This window comes from Pseudonaja textilis, chromosome 1 (assembly GCF_049901715.1).
Source record: "Pseudonaja textilis isolate UNSWEBS1 chromosome 1, rPseTex1.2, whole genome shotgun sequence".
NCBI lineage: Eukaryota > Metazoa > Chordata > Lepidosauria > Squamata > Elapidae > Pseudonaja > Pseudonaja textilis.
Window position 1 is genome coordinate 326,118,987 of NC_141990.1, and position 25,105 is coordinate 326,144,091.

General features: G+C 45.7%; 1 protein-coding gene across 1 annotated transcript in view; it reads left to right on the plus strand.

Annotated features, from left to right (window-relative positions):
• The window catches only part of NCAN (neurocan), a 151,431-nt gene that overhangs the window by 94,763 nt on the left and 31,563 nt on the right, over positions 1-25,105 (plus strand). The window contains exon 7 of the mRNA XM_087921126.1: positions 8,659-9,642. Coding sequence (XP_087777252.1) covers positions 8,659-9,642 — 984 coding nt within the window. The remainder of the gene's footprint in view (positions 1-8,658; positions 9,643-25,105) is intronic.

Here is a 25,105-nt window from a genome sequence, read left to right on the forward strand (position 1 = left end):
TGAAATCGTTAAGTGAATCATGACATCATTGAACCAATCCAGCTTCCCCCATTGACTTTGCTTGTCAGAAGCTGACTGGAAATGTGGCCGATGTTGATCTTGCATCCCTGGGAGACTGCAGCCATAATAAGCACACTAGTCCTCGACTTACAACAGTTCATTTAATGAACCGTTCAAAGATCAGTGGGGCAGAAGAACAGCGGGAGCCTGTTCCCAGTGTGCACATGCGCAGAGCTGCCAGGAGAAGGGAACAGTTACGGAACAAGGACCGACTCAGGAGTAAAGGCTCAGGTGGATGGTGAATGGCCCCTCCCATAGGGAATAAAAGAGGAGCGGAAGGGGAGTGGGGTTTGCAGGAGACAATTAGTTCATTAGAGTGAACATCTGTTCTTGACTTCTTGCCAAGTAATTGCTGCTATAGCGTGGTGTTTAGAAGCGATTGGCCTGGCAACTCTCCAAGCCTGTTAAAGGTCTGTAGTTGTGAAATCTCATGAAAGACTGTTTGCTGGGACTTTGCTGGAGAAGAATTCACTTTAACCTAAATAAAAGGGGTTTTATTGGGATGAGGAGGCTGCTTCATGGTCTTGGGAAGCCTAGGTCAGAACAGTCATGGTGGTATTTGCATGACAATGCCGTAGTGCACACGTGGCCCTTGTGGCTTGCAGCTACAAATGCCCCTTGTCTACAATCTTCAAAACAGCCAGGGATGAAAACTGCTTACATCAGTTGTTTCTACTTTGTGAGTCAGCATCACCGTTACACCAGGTCGTCCTCGACTTACAACAGTTCATTTAATAACCATTCAAAGTTACAACGAAATGGAAAAAAGTGACTGATGACCGGGTTTCACACTTACGACCCTTGATTGCAGCATCCCCGCAACCATGTGATCAAAATTAGGATGCTTGGCACAACTGGTTCCTATTTATGATGGTTGCAGTATACTGGGCCCATGGTGACCGTTTGACAAACCAAGTTAACAGGGAAAATGGATTCACTTAAAAACCGTGCTACTACCTTAACCATTGCAGCGATCCACCTAACAACAGCGGCACGAAAAGTCTTAAAACGAGGAAAACTCAGTATGTCTCCCTTAGCAGCAGAAATGTTGGGCTTGGTTGTGGTGGTAAGTCAAGAACTTACCTATATGTGTATGACAATGCCATAGTGCAATGGTTGCCAACCAGTCAGCTGGGGACCACTGGTGGTCCACGAGAAAAGTTCGGTGGACCTCAAGAGAAATGTTACCCCCAAAGCAATTAATCCAGGCTGCGCGGGACACACAAGGCTGCGCTGCCCACATGACTCGTGGGAACACAAGGCTTGTGTCACTTGCATTGCGAACAACACGAGGTAGTGAGGGGAGGGGGGAAAGGGCAGAGCGGGGGAACTTGCCCCACTCGCCCCATGCACCTTGCCTGACCACCAGGCTGCTTCTTTCCGCTTCTTTCTTCTTCTGCTTTTGGCTGCATGCAAGGAAAGCAGCAAAAGTCTTTCTTTCTCTCCCAGAAATGAGTCTTTGGGACCCTGCAAGGCATCCTGCTCCAAGAGGCTGCACCGGCCAAGACTCATTTCTGGCGGAGTTTGGGGGAGAGAACGAAAGACTTCTGCTGCTTTTGCTGCTTTCCTTGCATGAAGCCAAAAGTCTCTCCCTCTCTCCCCCTGAGAACAGAGCTGGAGATGGTATCCTGCGATCCCAAATAAAGAATGATCGATCGGTAGGAAAACGGGGTGGGGAATTTTCCTGCAGACTTTTTTGGGATTTTCCCAGGATCTCTAGTCCACGAGATCTAAAATTATGAGTTTGTTGGTCCCTGAGGTCGAAAAGGTTGGCGACTCCTGCCATAGTGCACACATGGCTCTTGTGGCTTGCAGCTGTGAACACCCCTGGCCTCCGGTCTTCAAAACAGCCAGGGATGAAAGGAGTTGACATCAGTTGTTTCTTCTTTGTGGGTCAGCGCAACTGCTACTATTTCAGCTTGGGATTTCCTGAGGCTGCTCACCCGTCATCCTTAATTAGCCGGAGCTTTTGTTCTGCTTCTCCAAATGCTTTTCTGGGGAGCCGAGAAGACTTTCGCCCGAAGTTGTGAATTGCTTATTTGCAGCTGCGTGGCATTTCCCCCTAAACAATTTCCTGGGATAACAACAAGGGAGGGGAAAAGGGACATGCTGGGATTGATCACCCAGCCTGAGATACCAGTAGTAAACAAGGGCAGGCGCTTCGTTTTATTTAAAGGGAGAGGGCTTGAAAGAGGCGGCTTGTGCCGTGCCTGTCTCCCTCCTCTTTCCAGCAGCCCCTTCGTAAATCAGCCCGCCTGGCCAGGGAATGCGCCAGCCTCTTTGTGTGCGACAAAAGGAAAATTGAGTCCCTGAGCCCACGAACCAGCATGCAGCTCAGAGCCTTTGCGATAATTGCCCATTAAATCCTGCCTTCTCAATCAGAGAGGCGTGGAGGGAAGTTGGCTTGTGGAAGCAGAGTGTGGGTTTCACCCAGAGAAAATTGAGGGTCTGCCCCCTTCTCCTATTCTTCTCCATCGTCTGTTTTAGGAGTGGCTTTAGGAGAATAGCCCATCAGTTCAGAGGTGGGTATTCAGCAGGTTCTGACCAGTTCTGGAGAACCGGTAGCGGAAAGCTTGAGTATTTGGAGTAGTTTGGAAACTGAACAAGGAGAGATTCAACCTGGAAATAAGGAGAAACTTTCTGATAGGTTGAACAATCAACCCAGTGGAACAGAAGTTGCCCTCGAAAGTTGTGGGAGCGTCATAACTTGAGACTTTCAAGAAGAGATTGGACTTTCATCTGTCAGAAATGGTGTGGGGTCTCCCACTTGGGCAGGGAGCTGGAATAGATGACCTACAAGGTCCCTTCCAACTCTGATTATCTGTTATCTGTTATTTAATCAGCAAATCCCACCTCTGACTGGCCCCACTCCCATCTATTCTCTGCCTCCCAAGTCCCAGCTGACTGGCTGCTTCTTCTTTTGTTGCCCTGCACAGGAGAATGGAGCTGGAAAGCAGGTTAGTGGAGTGGGGAGGAAATAGGGCAGTGTTGGGATTCATTTTTTTTTTAGTACCAGTTCTTTAGGCGTGGCTTGGTGGGCGTGGCAGGGGAAGGATACTGTAAAATCCCCATTCCCTTCCCACTCCGCTAACCTGCTTTTCAGCTCCGCTCTCCTGGGCAGGGCAACCAAAGAAGACCCAGCTGATCAGCTGGACTCGAGAGGCAGAGAATAGATGGGGGCGGGGCCAGTCAGAGGTGGCATTTGCCGGTTCTCCAAACCAGTGGTCCCCAACCTTTTTTGTGCCACGGCCCGGTACCGGCATCACAAAATGATCCGCGGCCCGGTACCGGCATCAGCACACATGACAAGGCAAGGCGAGCCGAGCGACTGGCCAGCCAGCCGTCCCCTGCTTCTCCCCGCCACCTTCAACTCCTCCTTTGTACCTTTGTCGATGGGCTTCGCTTCGGGACGGCTTCGGGACGGTCGCTCGGCTCGCCTTGCCTTGGGTGCTGAAAGAATCCTCAAGCCTTAGTTTCGTTCGAAGCCCCCCCCCCCTTCGATGAAACTAAGGCGTGAGGATTCCTTCAGGACCCAAACGCCGCTTTCCAACCGGAAAAGCTCACCCGGAAGCACTTTCTCGTCAAACAAGATGGCGGCGCCCAGCAAACCGGCAGCCCGGTAGGAAATGTTCCACGGACCGGTACCGGTCCGCGGCCTGGTGATTGGGGACCCCTGCTCCAAACTACTCCAAATTTCCCCTACCGGTTCTCCAGAACTGGTCAGAACCTGCTGAATACCACTTCTGGAATGGGGATTTTGCAGTAACCTTCCCCTGCCACGCCCACCAAGCCACGCCCACAGAACTGGTAGTAACCAATTTTGAATCCTACCACTGCTTCAGTTGCAGCTCCTTAAAAATGGAATCAAAACACCCCAAAGTTGATTAGAGGACTTGGAAGCTAAAACATATGAAGAACAGTTGCTGGAATTTTAATGAAGTTTAATGAAAAGAAGGACTAGGGGGTGATCTGATAGCAGAGTTCCAGTATCTCAGGCGCTGCCACAAAAAAGAGCGGGTCAACGTCAAGCTATTCCCCAAAGAACCCGAAGGCTGGACAAGAAGCAACTGATGGAAACTAATCAAGGGGAGAAGCAACTTAGAACTAAAGAGAAATTTCCCGTCAGTCAGAACGATTAATCATTGGAACAACTTTGCCTCCAGAAGTTGTGAATGCTCCATCGCTGGAAGTTCTTAAAAAGAAATTGGACACTCATTTGCTTGAAATGGTATAGGGCATGCACCTCCCACCAGTCAGGTGGACATGCACATGTGAAGGGGACATGCCCATGCACAGGGGCCATGCACACATGCAGGATATACGCAGGGACGAGGCGCATGCACAGGGGACACGCATGCATTGCATTTTGGGGGTGCGTGCACCCTTTGGGCACTCGGGGACAAAAAGGTTAGCCATCACGGGTATAGGACTTCTTGCTTGAGCAGGGGGCTGGACTAGAAGACCTCCAGGGTCCCTTCCATCTCTGTTATTCTGTGTTCTGTAAAAAGCCCACAGCCATAGAAATAATACAGACAGTCCTTGATTTACTTACAACTATTTATTTTGTGACTGTTCAAAGTTACAATGATACTGGAAAAAAAAAGTGGCTTATAACCGGTTCTTGCATTCATGACATTGCAGCATCCCTAAGGCCACAATGATAATTTGGGGCGCTTGGTAAAAAGCACGCACGTATTTACGATGACTGCAGCATCCCATGGTCTGTTGGAAGCTAAATCAACCCCCTGCAGAACCCAAATATGCTAAGCCTCCCGATAAAGACCCATTGGAGTGTGTCATCCACTCTGGACTATTTTCTATCCCCAACTGTGCTCACTGAATATGTTAAAGTTAGTTACTGCATTCTCATTTTCTCAGCTTATGGATACATTGAAGCATAAACTAACCAGCAGGCTCGGTTAAAATTTATCAGGCTTAGCATGTTGGTCCAGATGCGGTGATGTAACAGACCTACTTAAGCATGTCATACAAACCCATGCATTGGGTTTGTTCACCTGTTGGACTACACTGTTTACTGCACGAGTCAAAAAGAGGGCTGTGAAAATATTTACAGACCCCTCACATCCTGGACACAAACTGTTTCAACTCCTACCCTCAAAACGATGCTATAAACTGAGCACTGCACACCAGAACAACTAGACACAAGGACAGTTTTTTTTCGAACAGTTTTTTCTTAACAGACAGGAAGCAGCAGGTGAAGCTAGGCAGAATCACATCTGATACCTGTACAATCAGCACACACACCCACCCAAGACTGTGTGCTTTCTCCACTTCTCTTCTCCCTATATACCAATGATTGCATCTCAAACGACCCATCTTTTAAAATGCTGAAGTTTGCTGATGACACAACAGTGATTGGTCTCATTTGAGACAACGACGAATCCACATATAGACAGGAGGTTATATAACTTGCCTCGTGGTGTAACTGGAACAATCTGGAACCGAACACACTCAAAACTGTAGAAATGGTGGTAGACTTTAGAAGAAACCCTCCCAAACTACCACCTCTTACACTACTAGATAACACAGTATCAACAGTAGAGACCTTCAAATTTCGAGGTTCTACTATATCACATGACCTAAAATGGACACCTAACTTCAAAAACGTCGTCAAAAAAGCACAACAAAGAATGTTCTTTCTGCGCCAACTCAGAAAGCTCAAACTGCCCAAGAAGCTGCTGATCCAGTTCTGCAGAGGAATTATTGAGTCTATCATCTGCACCTCTATAACTGTCTGGTTTGGTTCTGCAACCCAACAAGACAGACATAGATTACAGAGGATAATTAGGACTGCAGAAAAAACAATTGCTACCAATCTGCCTTCCATCGAGGACCTGTATACTGCACGAGTCAAAAAGAGGGCTGTGAAAATATCTACAGACCCCTCACATCCCGGACATAAACTGTTTCAACTCCTACCCTCAAAATGACACTATAGAGCCCTGCACACCAGAACAACTAGACACAAGGACAGTTTTTTCCCGAATGCCATCACTCTGCTAAACAAATAATTCCCTCAACACTGTCCAATTATTTACAAAGTCTGCACTACTGTTGTTATTAATCTTCTCATCACTCCTTATGACCCTCCCACTTGCGACTGTATGACTGTAACTTTGTCACTTGTATCCTTACGATTTATATTGACTGTTCCCTAGCATCATTTGATTCCTTATTTGTACCCTATGACTATCATTAAGTGTTGTACCTGATGACTCTTGACGAATGAATCTTTTCTTTTATGTACGCTGAGAGCTTATGCACCAAAGACAAATTCCTTGTGTGTCCAATCACACTTGGCCAATAAAGAATTCTATTCTTACCATTCCCTTCCCCATCTCTCTGTGCTCAAAAGGATGGTAAAATAATGGTGGGAGGGGAATACTAGGAGTCCTCGATTTACAACAGTTCGTTTAGTGACCGTTCGAAGTTACAGTGGCACTGAAAAAAAATGGCTTGCCACCGTTTTTTACACTTACGACCTTTGCAGCATCCCCATGATCGTATGATCAAAATTCAGATGTTTGCCAACTGGTTCATACTTACAACGGTTGCAGCATCCAGAGGTCATGTGATTCCCCCGTTTTCAGCCTTCTGGCAAGCCAAATCAACAGGGAAACCAGATTCACTTAACGACCAGTTACTAACTGATCATCTGCAGCGATTCACTGGGCAAGAAATGTCATAAAATGGGGCAAAACTCACTTAACAAGCATCTCACTTAACAACATACATTATGGGCTCAGTTGTGATCATAAGGTTGAGGACCACCTCAACTATACAGATGGTTCCTGACTTATGACCACAAGCCCAAAATTTATGTCACTAGGCTGTTAAGCGTGTTTTGCCCCATTTTACGACCTTTCTTACCCCAGTTGTTAAGTGAATCACTGCAGTTGTTACTGTATATGAGTAACGCAGTTGTTAAGTGAATCTGATTTCCCCATTGACTTGGCTTGAAGGGTTCTGAGAGTTGAAGTCATAACAGGCAGATCATGTGACCCTGGGACATTGCAACCGTCATAAATATGAGTCAGTTGCCAAGCATCTGAATTTCGATCACATTGACCATGGGAATGCTGCAATAATCTAAAGCAGGTGTCCCCAAACCTGGCCACTTTAAGGCTTGTGGACTTCAACTCCCAGAATTCTCCAGCCAGCTATGCTGGCTGGAGAATCCTGGGAGTTGAAGTCCACAAGCCTTAAAGTGGCCAAGTTTGGAGACCTCTGATCTAAAGTGTGAAAAATGATCATAATTCACTTTTTTCTGTACTGTTGTCAATAAATGATGGGTTTTCTTTTTTCTTTTTTTTGCGGGGGTGGGGGGAGTGGAAACCCAAGTGCCCATTTTCTGACAACAAACATCAATCACTCGTGTGAATGTGCGACACTGCAAACCGTCCTAAATGCGGGCCGGTTGCCAAGGGCCCCAAATGTGGTCACGTGACCGCAAGGAGAGCGCCATTGGAACACTGGGTTGCAAGCAGCTGTCGGGAGGCCTGCCATAAGTTCAGGCAGCCGCGAAGTGACCGTCATAAGGCGAGGACCCCCTGTCCTGATTCAAGTTCAAAGTTTCTGTTTTCGACCTTTAAGGGACCAAGATTCCTGCACACAGCTTGTCCAAGGTAGACTGGAATAATGATGAAGATCGTTTCTAAGTTAATTATCCTGGCACGCCAGCCTTCTCTGTGCTCACTCTTAAGGCTCACACATGCACACCCACACGCTGGGCTTCAGGGAATGTCTATTAGTATGCCGGAGGCATTGCCTGGGTGCATCTGTCTGAGCTGCACGAGTGAACGTTTCTCCCCTCCCTTCTCACCCTTTCCTATTTTGAATATAAATGCTTTCTATCCAATCTTTGCATGCCTCGCTGGCTGATTTGTTTTTTAATCTACCTTTTCTCTCTTTTAATTTTTTCCCGAACAGTCCTTGCCGATTCTCTACCTCAGGTGTGCTGGACTTCAACCCCCAGAATACCTCAGTCAGGTCTGGGAGTTGAAGGGTTCTGGGAGTTGAAGTGCAGCACGTGTAACAGAATAACAAGAAGAGTTGGAAGGGACCTTGGAGGTCTTCTAGTCCAACCCTCTGCTTAGGCAGGAAACCCTCTACCATTTCAGACAAATGGTTGTCCAATCTCTTCTTAAAAACTTCCAGTGTTGGAGCATCCACAACTTTTGTAGGCAAGTTGTTCCACTGATTCCTGACAGTTCTAACTGTCAGGAAATTCCTCCTTAGTTCTAAGTTGCTTCTCTCCTCGATCAGTTTCCATTCCATTGCTTCTTGTCCTACCCTCAGGTGCTTTGGAGAATAACTTGACTCCCTCTTTGTGGCGGCCCCCGAGATACTGAAACACTGCTATCGTGTCACGCCAGTCCTTCTTTTAATTAAATTAGACATACCCAATTCCAGCAACTGTTCCTCATATGTTTTAGCCTCCAGTCCCCTAATCATCTTTGTTGCTCTTCTCTGCACTCTTTCCGGAGTGTCAATTTGGAAAGCACCTGTTCAGAAAAGGCTTTGCTCCAGCGGTTGAGTTTTTCCTGAATCCATAATTCTCTTTTTATCCCTTTGCAGGGCATCAGTTGGCCAAGATACTGGACAGGGCAGCCTTTGTAGAGGGATCTGTCCATCAGGCCATGGACCCATATTCGGAGGGAAGCCACGAATCAGGAATGGAGAACATCTTGGTGGAGCAGGATCCTGACCTGTCCTTTTTGAGCCAGAACGAGCTATTCCCCAGGGAAAACGAGGAAGCTATCATGTCAGCAGATTCCAAAGAATCAGCCAAGGACCTTTACGGCCCCTTACACAAAATGGCGGTGCCGTTACTGGAAGAAGATGAGCAGCTCCAGATGGTAACAGCTTTCCCAGTCAGAAGAGACAGCGTGGAAGAGAGCTCCATGGTACCCAATATCTCTTTTCTAAATGGAGAAGTAAGGGGGGCTGTCACAGAACCCTCGGTAGATGTTCTTCACGATGGCAAATTATTCACCGTAGTTGATGATGCTGATACGATGAATGTCACGGAAGAGTCACTGAGCATGGTTTCGATGTTGGGCAAGACGTCTTTGGAGGGAGACGCTGAGGATGGCAACTCACCAGGTGCAGACCTTCATCTGGTCACTCCAACCTGGTTGCAGGGAAACACCGAGGGTTTATTCCCACAGAATGCTGCCTCTCCGCAACCATCTCAAGTTCCAATCCTAAAGGACCGTCCAACCATTCCCTTCCTAATTCCGTCCCCCACTTCTTCAAAAGATCCCACCGCTGCCACTGGGGCAACACCAGCTTCAGCTGGCATCCCTGAATCGAATCAGAACGTTTACACGGGACTGAACGGGCGGTACTTCCAGGCACAGTGGAAAGAGGAGCTGGGAAAGACTGATGGGAACCCAGAGGGTAGCACCATGCTGCCCACTACGTTGACCGCCTTGGCCTTGGGAGGGCATGAAATGGCAGACAATGCCATTGAGATGTCAGCTGGCATGGTCCCGAGTCCTTCCTCGGCTCTTGGGGGAGATATAAGCTACTCGCTGTCCAACGAAGTTGATGAAAACAGTAAGTTGACTTGGAATTTGATTTCTGCTGCAACATCCTTCCGTCGAGCGCAGGGAGCCTGCAAATTGTGGAAGCACCTTGAGAAGAGGGGTCTTTCCTAATGGGAGTGGCTGGGCTTGGGTCCCATTTTCAGAGCCCTGGTGGCGCAGGAGTTAGAAGGCAGCGTTGCAGGCTGGGTCACTGCCTACTGCCAGGAGTTCGATTCTGAGTGGCTCAAGGTTGACTGAGCATTCCATCCTTCTGAGGATCCTGATTTTGGGGGGGGGGCAATAGGCTGACTCTGTAAACTGCTTAGAGAAGGCTGTAAAGCCCTGTTGAAGCAGTATATAAGTCTAAGTGCTATTGCTACTGCTGTTCATATCCAGGGGTAGGATTCAAATGTTTTAACAACCGGTTCTGTGGGCATGGCTTAGTTGGTGGGAGTGGCTTGGTGGTCATGTGACTGGGTGGGAGTGGCTTGGTGGTCATGTTATTGGCTGGGTGTGGTCAATTCAATATCACTCACATCGAGGCACGCTTCTTGCCTGGCCTCTCATGACTGTGGGGATGCTGCAACAGTCGTAAGTGTGAAAAATGGTCAGAAGTCACTTTTTTCAGTGCCATTGTAACTTTGAATGGTGACTCCACACAAGCAAAGTACCAGCAACGGAGGAAAAAAAATTCCAAAGAAGTTCCTAAGACAGGAAGTCTAGTCCTGCCAAGAATGTAAATAAGGGTTAACGGAGAGGCAGTTTCTGCAAGCAACACCAGAATGTTTCCTTCCTGCCTTCCTTACAGGATTAGGCCAGTAATTTCTTCTAACAACCAGTTCTCCAAACTGCTTAGAATGTTAACAACAGGTTCTAGCGAATCGGTGCGAACTGGTAGAATCCACCCCCTGTTCATATCCCACAGTACTGTGAAGGGATACTAAATCAGGATTGTTGCAGGACAATATTACAGTAGCTAGACTTGGTACATGAAAGGAAGTCCTCGACTTACAATCACAATTGAGACCGGAAAATTCATCATTAAGCAGTGTAGATCAGTGGTGGGATTCAATTTTTTTTTACTACTGCTTCTGTAGGCGTGGCTTGGTGGGTGTGGCAGGGGAAGAATACTGTAAAATCCCCATTCCCTCCCCACCCCACTAACCTGCTTTCCAGCTCTGTTCTCCTGTGCAGGGCAACCAAAGAAGACCCAGCCAGTCAGCTGGGACTCATTGAGAGGCAGAGAATAAGTGAGGGCGTGGCCAGTCAGAGGTGGCATTTGCCGGTTCTCCGAACTACTCAAAATTTCCGCTACTGGTTCTCCAGAACACGTCAGAACCTGCTGAATAACACCTCTGGTGTAGATGTTAAGTGCGGCATCATGAGCCATGGTGGTGCAGTGGTTAGAGTGCAGTACTGCAGGGCTACTTCTGCTGACCGCTAGCTGCCTGCAACTTGGCAGTTCAAATCTGACCAGGCTCAAGGTTGACTCAGCCTTCCATCCTTCCGAAGTGGGTAAAATGAGGACCCTGATTATTGTTGGGGTGATAGGCTGACTCTGTAAACCGCTTAGAGAGTGCTGTAAAGCACTGTGAAGCGGTATATAAGTCTAAGTGCTATTGCTATCATGTAAATGAACTTCCTTTATGAACCTTTTTATCACGGTCATCACATGATCACAATAACAGGCTTTGTTGAAAGCCTGTTGAGGTCACAAATGGTGAACGTAGTCGTAAGTAGAGGACTACCTATATACATTTCGATCGAGCGCCGCATTTCCATTTTCCGTCATCTCCAGGTAAGGGAGTGGCAGCATTTCTTCGGTGCATTGCCCGTGGTCACCAAATTTAATTTAAAAAGAGGGGAGGGGGGGAAGAAACAGAATTTTCTTGTCTTTATAACATTTTTCATATACATTTAATTGCTAAAGTTAGGAGAACACATGAGGAGGACCATGGTAGGCGTGGAAGAATTGACTCACTCTCCGTATGCTAATGAATTGCTTACATTTGGTCCCTACTGCAGAAAACTCTCATACAATCACGGGTAGCTGTGTTCAGCGTTTTACCCCGGAGGCTTCTCTGAAATAATCACTGCTTTCCTGATTTGGCTGGGTTCAAATCCCCATTCAGCCCTTAAAGCTCGATGCAAATTCTTATCTCTTGCCTGCTTTACCTCACGGAGTTGTTGAGAAGGTTTTATAGCGATCTCCTCGATCACTTGTGCAGCCTTAACATTTAACACAGGGGTGTCCAGCACAAGGCCCACGGGCAGGGGGTGGGCTGCTGGTGGTTTTCAGGGCTTCGGGAGAGCCCCTAGCTAAGATTCAGTGCAGTCCGGAGAACCCCCAAATCCCACTCCTGGCTGGCCCCGCCCACCTCACCCCTCCCAGGAGGCCCGTTTTGGATGTAGGTAAGTGCAGGGTGTGCGCAGAGGGTCGGGGAGGGCGAAAAATAGGCCTCCCGGAAGTTCAGGAAGGCTGGAAATGGGCCTATTTCAGGGGTGGGATTCTACCAGTTCACACCTATTCGCTAGAACCGGTCGTTAACATTCTAAGCAGTTCGGAGAACCGGTTGTTAGAAGAAATTACTGGCCTAATCCTGTAAGGAAGGCAGGAAGGAAACATTCTGGGGTTGCTTACAGAAACTGCCTCTCCGTTAACCCTTATTACATTCTTGGCAGGACTAGACTTCCTGTCTCAGGAATGTCTCTGGAATTTTTTTCCCTTCCTTTGCTGGTACTTTTCTTGTGTGGAGCGACCATTCAAAGTTACAATGGCACTTGAAAAAGTGACTTATGACCATTTTTCACACTTACAATTATTGCAGCATCCCCAAAGTCATAAGAGCCCAGGCAAGGAGATGCGTGCCTCAATGAGAGTGGTGTTGAGTTGGCCATGCCCAGCCAATCACATGACCACCAAGCCACGCCCACCAACTAAGCCACACCCACAGAACTGGTTGTTAAAAAAATTGAATCCCACCCCTGGCCTATTTCCAGCTTCCAGAGCCCAGAAAGGCCATTTTTGCACTCCCGGAGGCTCAGGGAAAGCCTCTGGAGCCCGGGAAAGGCAAAAATGACCCCCTCCACCATGATGCAGGAGGCTGACTAGGCCACGCCCACCCAGCAACCTGGCAGAGAACCCGTTGCATTTTTGAAGCCTACCCCTGCTCACGGGCCGCATCTGCCCTGCAATGTGGTCGGATCTGACCAGTGGGGTCATCCTGGAAAATGTAAGGGGCCAGCCCATGTTGTTTCGGCCCAGTCTACCCAGTACAAAGAGGATATATGCCAGTTGTTTGGGAAGTGGCATCATGCTGGCCACACCTACCCAGTCAATGGCGCCAAGTGAATGGCATCAAGCTGGCCATACCTGCCCAGTTGACCATGCCCTCCCAGTTGGACACACACATACACACACACACACACACACACACACTGAGGTCAACCACAGCCCTGAGCAATGGAATTGAGTATGACACCCTTGATTTAACATGAGCTGCGGTGGTGACGCAGTGGTTAGAATGCAGTATTGCAGGCCGACTGCCCACTGTCAGGAGCTCGACCCTGACTTACTGAAGGTTGACTCTGCCTTCCATCCTTCCGAGGTCGGTAAAATGAGGGCCCAGATTTTGGGGGAGAGGGCAATATGCTCACTCTATAAACTGCTTAGAGAGTACCGTGAAGCAATATATAAGTCTAAGTGTCTGTGGAGATTCTCAGTCATCCAGCTCATGATTGTCTCAAAGGTGCTTTTTCAAAAGGCAACTCGATTATATTTTTCCTTATGCAAGAAGATGTTTCGCTTCTCATCCATGAACTGATGGAGCTTCTTGTATGAGAAGCGAAATATCTTCTTCCTCAAGGAAAGATGGTCCGGTTGCCTTTTCAAAAATTTCCTTTGAGAGAAGGCTAAGTGCTATTGCTATTTATTAATTCAATCTCACTATCGAGGGATTCTGGGTAGCTTGATATAGGACCATGATGGCGAACCTATGGCACACATCCCACAGGTGGCATGCAGAGCCATTTGTGCGGGCACGGGAGCCAAACTTACCTGCACTGTGCATACATGCGCCTCCCAGCTGATTTTTGGGCCGTTTGTGGCCATTTTCAGCCTCCCAGAGGCATGAGGGAAGGCTCTTCAGCCTCGGAAGGCCGAAAAACAGGCCTTCCTGAAATACCGGAATTGCCGAAAGGGGTCTGTTTTTCGGCCTCCAAAGGCTGCAGAGGCTTCTCTCGAACCCCCGGGAAGGTGAAAATGGCCTCCCCCGGGCTCCAGAGACCCTCAGGAGACTGAAAATGGGAACTTCCGGTATTTCCAGAAGGCCTCCTGAGGTTGTTGAGTGTCTGGGAGGCTGAAAAAGCCCTCAAACGGGCCGAAAATCAGCTGGGAGGCACACACATGCACAGTGTAGGTAAGGGGGCAGTGGAGTGGGTGGGTTAGCACATCAGATGGAATTCTCTTAGCCCTCCAATTTCAGACCCACCCTGCCTCTGGGCTGCTGATTTTGGGTGGATTTTTAAAAACTCTCTTTTCCCTCTGCTCCAAAAAAAATCACAGTTTCCTGCGCAGCTTTTAAAACTCTGCCTCCTGAAAGAGCTTTAAGTAGCCATCGGTGCCAATTAGCACATGTTTGCAACCTGATGTAATGCACTCAGGCATAATTTCAGCTGAAAAGTGTTAGCACCAATTAAGAGAGGGAGGAGAGAGAGAGAGGGAGAGAGGGAGCGCAGTCTCTGAAGACAGAGTTATTTTGCAAGTGTGCATAATTTTGACACTTACGGCTGCACAGAGGGTTGGGTGAATCGTTGCCGATGCTCCAATTAAGGATAAGCATCTGGCGCAACGCTGAGCTGTAGGGTGGCAGCTGCCAGAGTTGGTGGGGAAAGGGAGGGAGGAATCAGGGTAGGAAGAATGGAATTCTGGAAAGTTAACCTGCTTGGTATACAACTAGTCCTCCTCTTAGGACCGGTCACTTAGCAGCTATTTGAAATTATGACCTACCTTAAAAGGGGGACTTATGACCCGGAGCCAAAGTACTGATGGTCCTCCCCCAGTCATATGACTTCACTATGGCGCTCAGCTGCATTTACGTCCATTTCCATCAACCTGTGGTCACATGACCAGGATTTAAGTTTTTGCCTGAAAATCTATATTTACTTTGATTTTTCAACAAATCCCTACCGTAGCAAACAACAACCATGGCATTCGCTTAACGTCCACTGCAAAACATGTAAAATTGAGCTGGTTACATGACTGATCTGTTTTACGACCATTACAACTTATAACTGTAATGGGCAGGCTCCATTAAGGTGGTAAATACTTGTCCTTCTGTGCAGCTTTCTTGCTTTCAATTCCCTTCCGTCAAAACCTGGAGCAGGGGGGGCACTGGATATTTTGATAACACCAATAAGAATATTAGGTTTATCACACCCACGTCAAGATGGATGGCTTTTAGTTGGATTCTTGGGAAAGGGTGCAGGGAGACTTCCATCCAGTCAAACTTCTCCTCTTGCCTTGCTTGTGGGATTCCTGCAGGATGCTGAACGAGGAAAACCCTTGGTCCGTTCCAGTGCTATCCCTCGTAGGCTCTTAAAGGTTTTCTCTACAGCAACTGCCATTAAATCTTGCAGCACAAAGTGCTTTTCTTTAGCATCGCAACTTATATATATCCTACTATATATCCTATCCAGTCCCTTAACATTAAGAATTCAATATAACTTGGATGGCTTTATAAATGCCATAGATAGGTAGGTAAGTAGGTAGCTAGGTATGATAGAGAGACAGACAGACATAGAATGATAGATAGATAGATAGATAGATAGATAGATAGATAGATGATAGATAATCATAGAAAAAGAGAGATAAACAGAGAATGACAGAGAAAGAAAGAGAATGATAGAGATAAATAGATAGAGAATGACAGACAGATAGATAACGAGAGAGAGACAGACAGACAGATAGAGAGCGAGAGAGAGAGAGAATGATAGAGAGATAAATAGAGAGTGAGAGAGAGAACGATAAATATATATATAGAGAGAGATAATAGATAGAGAATGACAGATGGATAGAAAGAGAATGATAGAGAGATAAACAGAGTGACACAGAGAGAGAATTTTATTTATATATATATATATATATATACACACACACATACACACACACACACACACACACATACATATATACATATATACACAGAGGGAGAGAGGGAGGGAGAGAGAGAGAGAAATAGATAGAGAATGACAGATAGATGGATAGATAGAGAATGAGAGAGAGAGAGATAAACAGAGAGTGACAGAGAGAGAGAATTTTTATATATATATATATATATATATATATATATATATGTAGATCTTTGGTTGTTCGGTTTTCTCCCGCGTAAGATTTGAAGTATCTAGGCAACGTTTCGATGAAGTCTCATTCATCATCTTCAGGCTTCTGTCTCCAGCTCTGTGCTTCTCAGAGTAATGGAGATTGCAGCTGCTTCCTCCTTTTAACTGCCAGTGGGGTGGAACTTGATTGGGTGGGGGCTTGGCTGTGTTCTGATTGGGTGGGGGTGTGTTCTCATTGGTAGGGGGTTTGGCTGTGTTCTGATTGGTTGGGGGTTAGCCGTGTTCTGATTGGTTGGAGCGTGTTCTGTTCAGGAGGGGGCTTGGTTGTGCTCAGGTTAGTTTTAGTTGCTGGGGATTTGAGCTGGAGAGTTGTGATCTTGCTGTTTGGCTTCTAGTTCGTGGTCCTGCTGCATCTTCATAGTGGGTGTTGGTTTGCTTCATGTATGGCTCAGAGGGGTTTGAAGTGGGTAGTGATGCAGCTGCAGTGCAGCTTCTGGTCCATGGTCGTTTCTCATTTTCTGAATGGGTGGGAGTCTGTTTTCTACATGGAAGTGTGGTGGTGGCATCTTGTGTGGCTCTCATGGGTGTGGGTCCAGTGTCCTTCTTCATGTTAGGTACTCGTCTGTTCATGAGGCGGGTTTCCAAATGGCTGGAAGGCGGGAGGTGTCATCTCGTTTGTTCATGCTGTGTGGGCGTTTTTCTATCTCTATGGCTTCTCTGATTATTCTGCTGTTGAAGTGTTCGGTTTGGCGATAGTTCTGGTATTTTTAAAATCAATTTCATGTCCTGTGGCTTTGAGGTGTTGGACCAGGGAAGAGGTCGTTTCTTCTTTTTGATTGAGTTCTTATGTTCTTCAATGCGTGCGCTTATTCTTCTGTTAGTTTGTCCAATGTATGTGTTAGGGCAGGCTGTGCAGGGGATTTCGTATACTCCTTGGTTTTCTAATTCGATTTTGTCTTTGGGGTTTCTTAGGATGGTGGATATTTTTTGTTTGTGCAGAATGCTGTTTTGATGTTGTGTTTTGGAGGATCTTGCTAATTTTGTCTGTAGTGCCTTTTATATATGGGAGGAGGGCTTTTCCGTTTTCTTGTTCTCTGTCTTGGATTTTGGTTGGGGCTTCTTTTTGGATTAGGTGGGTAATCTTCTTTCTTTGGAATCCATTGGCTGTGAGTACGTTGGTGAGAGTGTGTAGTTCGGTTTTTGGTGTTGTTCATTCGGCTAAGCATTTTGTTCTGGAGATGAGTGTCTTGGCTCGGAATTGATCTGTGCTGGGTGGTGGTGTGAGAGTGCATGTAGATAGCGGTTAGTATGTGTTTTCTTCTGGTAGATGGTGTGTCCTAAGGAGCCATCGGATCTTTTGTATACCAAGACATCTAGGAAGGAAGTTGATTGTTGGCTTCTGTTTCCATGGTGAATTGTATTTTGGGGTGTAGACTGTTGAGGTATGTGAGGAAGTTGTTCAGTTTTCTTTCCCGTGTGGCCAGATTATGAAGGTGTCATCACGTATCTGAGCCAGAGTTTGGGTTTGTGGTCGTATTTTTCTAGAGCTTGTGTTTCAAAGTGTTCCATGTAGAGGTTTGCGATGACAGGTGAGAGGGTGATCCCATAGGTGCTCCTTCTATTTGTTTGTATTTTTGTCCATTGTAGGTGAAGTAAGTATTGGATAGGCAGTGGTTGGTTAGATCTAGGATGTGCTTGGGGGGGTTGTATTTGTTTTGGATGGCTGTCAAGGCTTCTTTTATTGGCACTTGGGTGAAGAGGGATGTGACATCGAAGCTTACTAGTAGGTCGCTAGGTTGTAAGTTTTGTTTCTTTATGATCTCGATGAACTGGAATGAGTTTCTTACGTGTGAGTTGATGGATTCTGCATAGGGTTGTAGTTGTTTGGCAAGAAATTTGCCCTAATTAGAAATGAACTTCACACAAAAAGGTTTCTCCTAGACCAAATCAACAAAGATCTCCTCACACTCCACCTCAAACTCAGCAACAAGATTCACCCTCTACTTTGGGACAAATCCAAACAACTCGCTGTCTGGAGAGCCGAAACACAGACCATCCTCAAGACAGACACACAGACCAACAAACTCAGGAAACTACAACAATGCCAGAAACCAACTCTTCCCCCCACAGCCACACATGAAACAAACAGTGCACAACATCTCAGACAAGATCCTCACTGAAGCTGAAACCAAGATCCTCTCAAAGGATTCAACTTTGCTGTCGCTCCCAAACACATCCCCACAGAAACCATCATATGTGGAGTTGAAACCAGCCTGACCAAAACCAACCCTGATGATGCTAACAAAATCAGACTCAAAATCACCAACATCCTCTGCACTAGCAAACCACCCAAAAGCAACTTATCCAAAGAAGAACAAACTGCACTACTTAACCTGAAAGAAGACACCAGCATAATAATCCTACCAGCAGACAAGGGCAATGCGACAGTGGTAATGAACACATCTGACTACCAAACCAAGCTAACCAACCTACTCCAAGACCCCACATACAAACCCCTAAAGACAGACCCCACCACCTACCTAGAAAAACTACCAAATCCAAAATAAAAGCCTCCCCATCAGTGAAGAAATCCAGCAAGGAATCATACCCAGAGAAAAATCATCCAGATGCCCCAAGCTTTATGGTCTCCCCAAAATACACAAAGAAGGAACCCCACTCAGACCAATAGTCAGCTCCATAGGCTCACCTCTACAAAACCTGGCCAAATTTCTTGCCAAACAACTACAACCCTATGCAGAATCCATCAACTCACACGTAAGAAACTCATTCCAGTTCATCGAGATCATAAAGAAACAAAACTTACAACCTAGCGACCTACTAGTAAGCTTCGATGTCACATCCCTCTTCACCCAAGTGCCAATAAAAGAAGCCTTGACAGCCATCCAAAACAAATACAACCCCCAAGCACATCCTAGATCTAACCAACCACTGCCTATCCAATACTTACTTCACCTACAATGGACAAAAATACAAACAAATAGAAGGAGCACCTATGGGATCACCCCTCTCACCTGTCATCGCAAACCTCTACATGGAACACTTTGAAACACAAGCTCTAGAAAAATACGACCACAAACCCAAACTCTGGCTCAGATACGTAGATGACACCTTCATAATCTGGCCACACGGGAAAGAAAAACTGAACAACTTCCTCACATACCTCAACAGTCTACACCCCAAAATACAATTCACCATGGAAACAGAAGCCAACAATCAACTTCCCTTCCTAGATGTCTTGGTATACAAAGATCCGATGGCTCCCTAGGACACACCATCTACCAGAAGAAAACACATACTAACCGCTATCTACATGCACTCTCACACCACCACCCAGCACAGATCAATTCCGTAGCCAAGACACTCATCTCCAGAACAAAATGCTTAGCCGATGAACAACACCAAAAAACCGAACTACACACTCTCACCAACGTACTCACAGCCAATGGATTCCAAAGAAAGAAGATTACCCACCTAATCCAAAAAGAAGCCCCAACCAAAATCCAAGACAGAGAACAAGAAAACGGAAAAGCCCTCCTCCCATATATAAAAGGCACTACAGACAAAATTAGCAAGATCCTCCAAAAACACAACATCAAAACAGCATTCTGCACAAACAAAAAAATATCCACCATCCTAAGAAACCCCAAAGACAAAATCGAATTAGAAAACCAAGGAGTATACGAAATCCCCTGCACAGCCTGCCCTAACACATACATTGGACAAACTAACAGAAGAATAAGCGCACGCATTGAAGAACATAAGAACTCAATCAAAAAGAAGAAACGACCTCTTCCCTGGTCCAACACCTCAAAGCCACAGGACATGAAATTGATTTTAAAAATACCAGAACTATCGCCAAAACCGAACACTTCAACAGCAGAATAATCAGAGAAGCCATAGAGATAGAAAACGCCCACACAGCATGAACAAACGAGATGACACCTCCCGCCTTCCAGCCATTTGGAAACCCGCCCTCATGAACAGACGAGTACCTAACATGAAGAAGGACACTGGACCCACACCCATGAGAGCCACACAAGATGCCACCACCACACTTCCATGTAGAAAACAGACTCCCACCCATTCAGAAAATGAGAACGACCATGGACCAGAAGCTGCACTGCAGCTGCATCACTACCCACTTCAAACCCCTCTGAGCCATACATGAAGCAAACCAACACCCACTATGAAGATGCAGCAGGACCACGAACTAGAAGCCAAACAGCAAGATCACAACTCTCCAGCTCAAATCCCCAGCAACTAAAACTAACCTGAGCACAACCAAGCCCCTCCTGAACAGAACACGCCTCCAACCAATCAGAACACGGCTAACCCCCAACCAATCAGAACACAGCCAAACCCCTACCAATGAGAACACACCCCACCCAATCAGAACACAGCCAAGCCCCCACCCAATCAAGTTCCACCCCCACTGGCAGTTAAAAGGAGGAAGCAGCTGCAATCTCCATTACTCTGAGAAGCACAGAGCTGGAGACAGAAGCCTGAAGATGATGAATGAGACTTCATCGAAACGTTGCCTAGATACTTCAAATCTTACGCGGGAGAAAACCCGAACAACCAAAGATCTACATATAAATACCATGAGAACCTCAGAAAACAAATATATATATATATATATATATATACACACACACATACATACATACATACACAGAGGGAGAGAGAGAGAGAAAGAGAGAGAGAGAGAGAGAAATAGATAGAGAAATGACAGATAGACGGATAGATAGAGAATGAGAGAGAGAATGAAAGAGAGAGAGATAAACAGAGTGACAGAGAGAGAGAGAGAATGATATATATATAGAGAGAGAGATAAATAGATAGAGAATGACAGATAGATAGATGGATAGATAGATAGAGAATGAGAGAGAGAGAGAGAGAGAGAAGATAGAGGAAAGATAGGTAGGTGGGTAGTCAGCAGCCCTGTCCAATCAAGAGGAGGGGAGTCTCCTCCTTTACTGGTAGTCCTCGATTTACAATCACAATTGAGCCCCAAATTTCTGTTGCTAAGTGAGACAGTTGTTAAGTGAGTTTTGCTCCATTTTACAATGTTTCCTACCACAGTTGATAAGTGAACCACTGCAGTTGTTAAATTAGTAGACACGGTTAAGTGATTCTGGTTTCCCCATTGACTTTGCTTGTCAGAGGTTTCAAAAGGCAACCACATGACCCCAGGACAACCGTCGTAAATATGAGTCAGTTGCCAAGCATCCAAATTTTGATCATGTGACCACAGAGTTGCTGTAACGGTCGTAAGTGTGAAGAACGACCATAAGTCACTTTTTTCGGTGCTGTTGTAACTTTAAACGGTCACTCTAACGAATGGTTTTAAGTCGAGGTTTTATCTGAACAAACCTAGAGTCAGTTTGACCTAAGATATTTATCTCTCTGCAAATCTTCGAGTTCTCTTGATCCTATTAATTGTGTCCTTGGGGAAATTTCTTTGTTATTTTTTTAAAAAATAAACACTGACAGTGTGAATGTCCAAATATTCTGAGCCATCCTGTTCAGGAGAAGTCTATCTGAACTTGGGCAGGCAACCATGCTCTGTGTTATGGCCATTTTGGAAAAAAGAACCAGATGGAATCATTATTGTTTTTATTTTTTAAATTAATCGGACTATATTCTTTTTTTGCATTCTTATGGCCCCTGGGAAAAGTGATGTATTTATGGTCGCTTAAGTTTTCATCCCTCATTCCAATGGGCGCTCAAAATAGCACACAGGGATCAGGTGCCACGAACAATATGAAATAATAAAGTATATAAATCCCCAAATGAAAAGGGTAAAGATGAATTTTTGCTTGCTGGAACGGAAGGAAAGCCAGTGATAATGCGCACAGATGCTTTTCATGCTAGCATATAAAATGACACAGCTTTGATATCTGGCATATTTGGAAGGCATTTCAGAGTCACGATCCTTCTTTAGAAAAAGCCTTCCTTGCTGTGCTCTGACACGGCCTTCTCTTAACAAAAGACCCATCTGGTAATCCTGCCAAAATAAAAAGTCAGGCTGCTTTCTATTGTAGACAGAGGAGTCTTGACCAGATCTTTCTGAATTTTAAATAAGAAGCATGTGTTGAAACAGACTAAGTATTCTGGACTGAGGGGAATACATTGTTCATGGGACTGGGAGAAAGGGAGGAAAAGGGAGATGAAGGAAGGAAGGAAGGATGTAGAGGGGAGGAGAAGAGAGGAGAGGAAAGGAAAAGAAAGGAAAGGAAAGGAAAAGAAAAGAAAAGAATGAAAGGAAAAAAGGAAAGGAAAATAAAATAAAGGAAAGGAAAGGAAAGGAACGAATGAAAGGAAAAAAGGAAAGGAAAGGAAAATAAAAGAATGAAAGGAAAGGAAAAGAAAGGAACGAATGAAAGGAAAAAAGGAAAGGAAAATAAAAGAAAGGAAAGGAAAGGAAAGGAAAAAAGGAAAGGAAAATAAAAGAAAGGAAAGGAAAGGAAAGGATGAGTTGCAGAAAACCATAGAGAAGTAAATAGCTAGGCAAACCAATCATAGACACAGACAGGTACAGAGAAGATATTAGAGAGCAATTAATAGGTAGAAATATAAATACTGAAAGCCAATTCTTTAATTGCTATAGAATCTGTTTCCCCTTTCTGCTGTACATATTCTCTCTCTCCCTCCTTCCCTCCCTCCCTCTCTCTCTCTCTCTCACACACACACACACACACAGTCGTCCCTACAAACTCCACACCATTCAAGGGGGTTCCTTCTTTCGTCTAACAGACTGTTCATCGTGCTCCACTTATCCCAGCCCTTCTTCTCTCTCCGCACTCTCCACCCCAGCCCCTAACCCTCCCAGGGAGATTAAGACCCTTAGAAATTTAGGAGTCCCCCTGCTGAACCCTATTAGCTCAAAGGACCATCGCTGCAAGGCTAATAAGGAGGCAGTTGCCACAGAAACCATCCCCACATGCTCCTTGGCATTGTAGCCGTCGCCAAATGCCTATGATGCAGCCCTTCCACAGAGGCACTTTCGGAGGCCCAGATGGAGAGGTGCCAATTTCCTGTACTTATTAACACCCAGACAGATGGGCTGGCCATGGGAGAGTGAGCAAGGAAGAAGCTTTAATAGAAGGTGGCATAGAGTCTGAAATGTTAATTTAACAAATTTTAAGTCAAGTTCATCAAAATCGTAGTGGGTAACTATGGCAAATTTATGACTTGTGGACTTTAGCTCCCAGAATTCCTGAGCCAGCAAGGAACTTGGCATGCCATGGACTTAATTTCTACGTGGTATATTTTATTTGCATGATGGCAGCACATGTATATGGTGAAAATACCATGGTGCCCTTCGCTTCAATTTCATGGACTTTTCTAAGTTAACGATAAAGAGAAAAAAAGGTTTCCCCTGCCCAGTTGTGTCTGTCTCTGGTATGTGTGTGTGTCTGTGTGTGTGTTTGTGTCTGTGTGTGTGCTCGTCTCTGATTCACAGCCGAAGAATCAGTGTCGCCCAGAAGATGCTTCTGTGGTCATGTGGCTAACAGGTGCACAGAACACTGTTATCTTTCTACAGAAATGGTACCTATTTATCTACTTGCATTTACCTGCTTTTGAACTGCTAGGTTGGCAGGAGTTGGGGCAAATAATGGAAGCTTGCTCCATCACGTGGCTCTTGAGTCTGGAACTGCCTACCTTCCGGTAGACAAACACAGCATTTTAACCGCTAGGCCACCATGTCCCTCAAGTTAGAGATATCCCCTCACCATTACTGTACCAGTAGTCCTCATTTAACAACTGCCTCATTTAGTGACCGTTGACAGTTACAATGGTGATGAAAACGTAACTGTCAGCATTCTGAGTAATGCACCCATTGAAAGTAGAACTCCAAGGCAAGTAGATTCCTCAAAGAACAGGTTTATTGGATACATCATATCGGCACAACTGATAAAAACTGACTCTAAAAGTTCCCGCAGATTTCCACCTAATTAAAAAGTGAAAGTTCTCCCCTTCCCCAGATCATCAGTCACTTGGTTACTCCACTCCTCCTCTCTCAGCCACTTGTTTAAATGACCTTGGTTCCCACAGGTAACTTTTTGTTTTGACTGCCAAGCCAGGCTATTTACTTCCTCACTAACAGCATCATAACAGATAATCAGAGTTGCAAGGGACCTTGTAGGTCATCTAGTCCAACTCCCCCCAAGCAGGAGACCCTACACCATTTCTGACAAATGGGAGTCCAATCTCTTCTAGAAAGTCTCAAGTGATGATGCTCCCACAACTTCTGAGGACAAGCTGTTCCATTGGTTGATTGTTCTCATTGTCAGAAAGTTTCTCCTTATTTCCAGGTTGAATCTCTCCTGGATCAGTTTCCATCCATTGTTCCTTGTCTGGCCTTCAGGTGTCTTGGAAAACATCTTGACCCCTTCCTCTCTGTGGCAGCTCTTCAAATATTGGAAGACTGCTATCATGTCTCCCCTGGTCCTTCTCTTCACTAGACTAGCCAGGCCCAGTTCCTGCAACCGTTTTTCAGATGTTTTATCCTCCAGTCCCCTAATCATGCTGGTTGCTCTTCTCTGCACTTTTTCTAGTCTCAACATCTTTTTTATAGTGTGCTGACCAAAACTGGATGCAGTACTCTAGGTGTGGTCTTACTAAGGCTTTATAGAGTGGTATTAGTACCTTCTGCCTTGTGGCAGCCATGAATCATCAAAAGATGGTTCTAGTCAGGTTGGCTTCAGGGTTGACAGTAACTTTATGACCAATCCTCACATTTACAATCTTTGCATGTTTACAGAGCATAGCAAGGCTGAAGTAAGATCGTATGTACAGTTGCAGTTTCACTTAGCAGCCATTTTGTTTAATGGCCAGGTTGCTAGTCCCAATTATGGTCACTAAACGAGGATAACCTGTACATTAAAGTAAGGTTTCACTGTGTCTTTTTTACTGGATATGAGCCCACTTGTGTGTATCACAAGTATGCCGTACTTTGGATCCTGTTTCACACTGTGCTTTGGAGTACATGGGGATTTGAACCCAACATCTGTCTGCAACTCTTTAAAGCAGCTGCATCTTGTCCTAAGATTTGAAGCTGTCCCTGGTGTGTGATCCCAGAAAAAGACAGGGCTACTTTAAAAAGTTAGTGACAGATGCTGTATTCACAC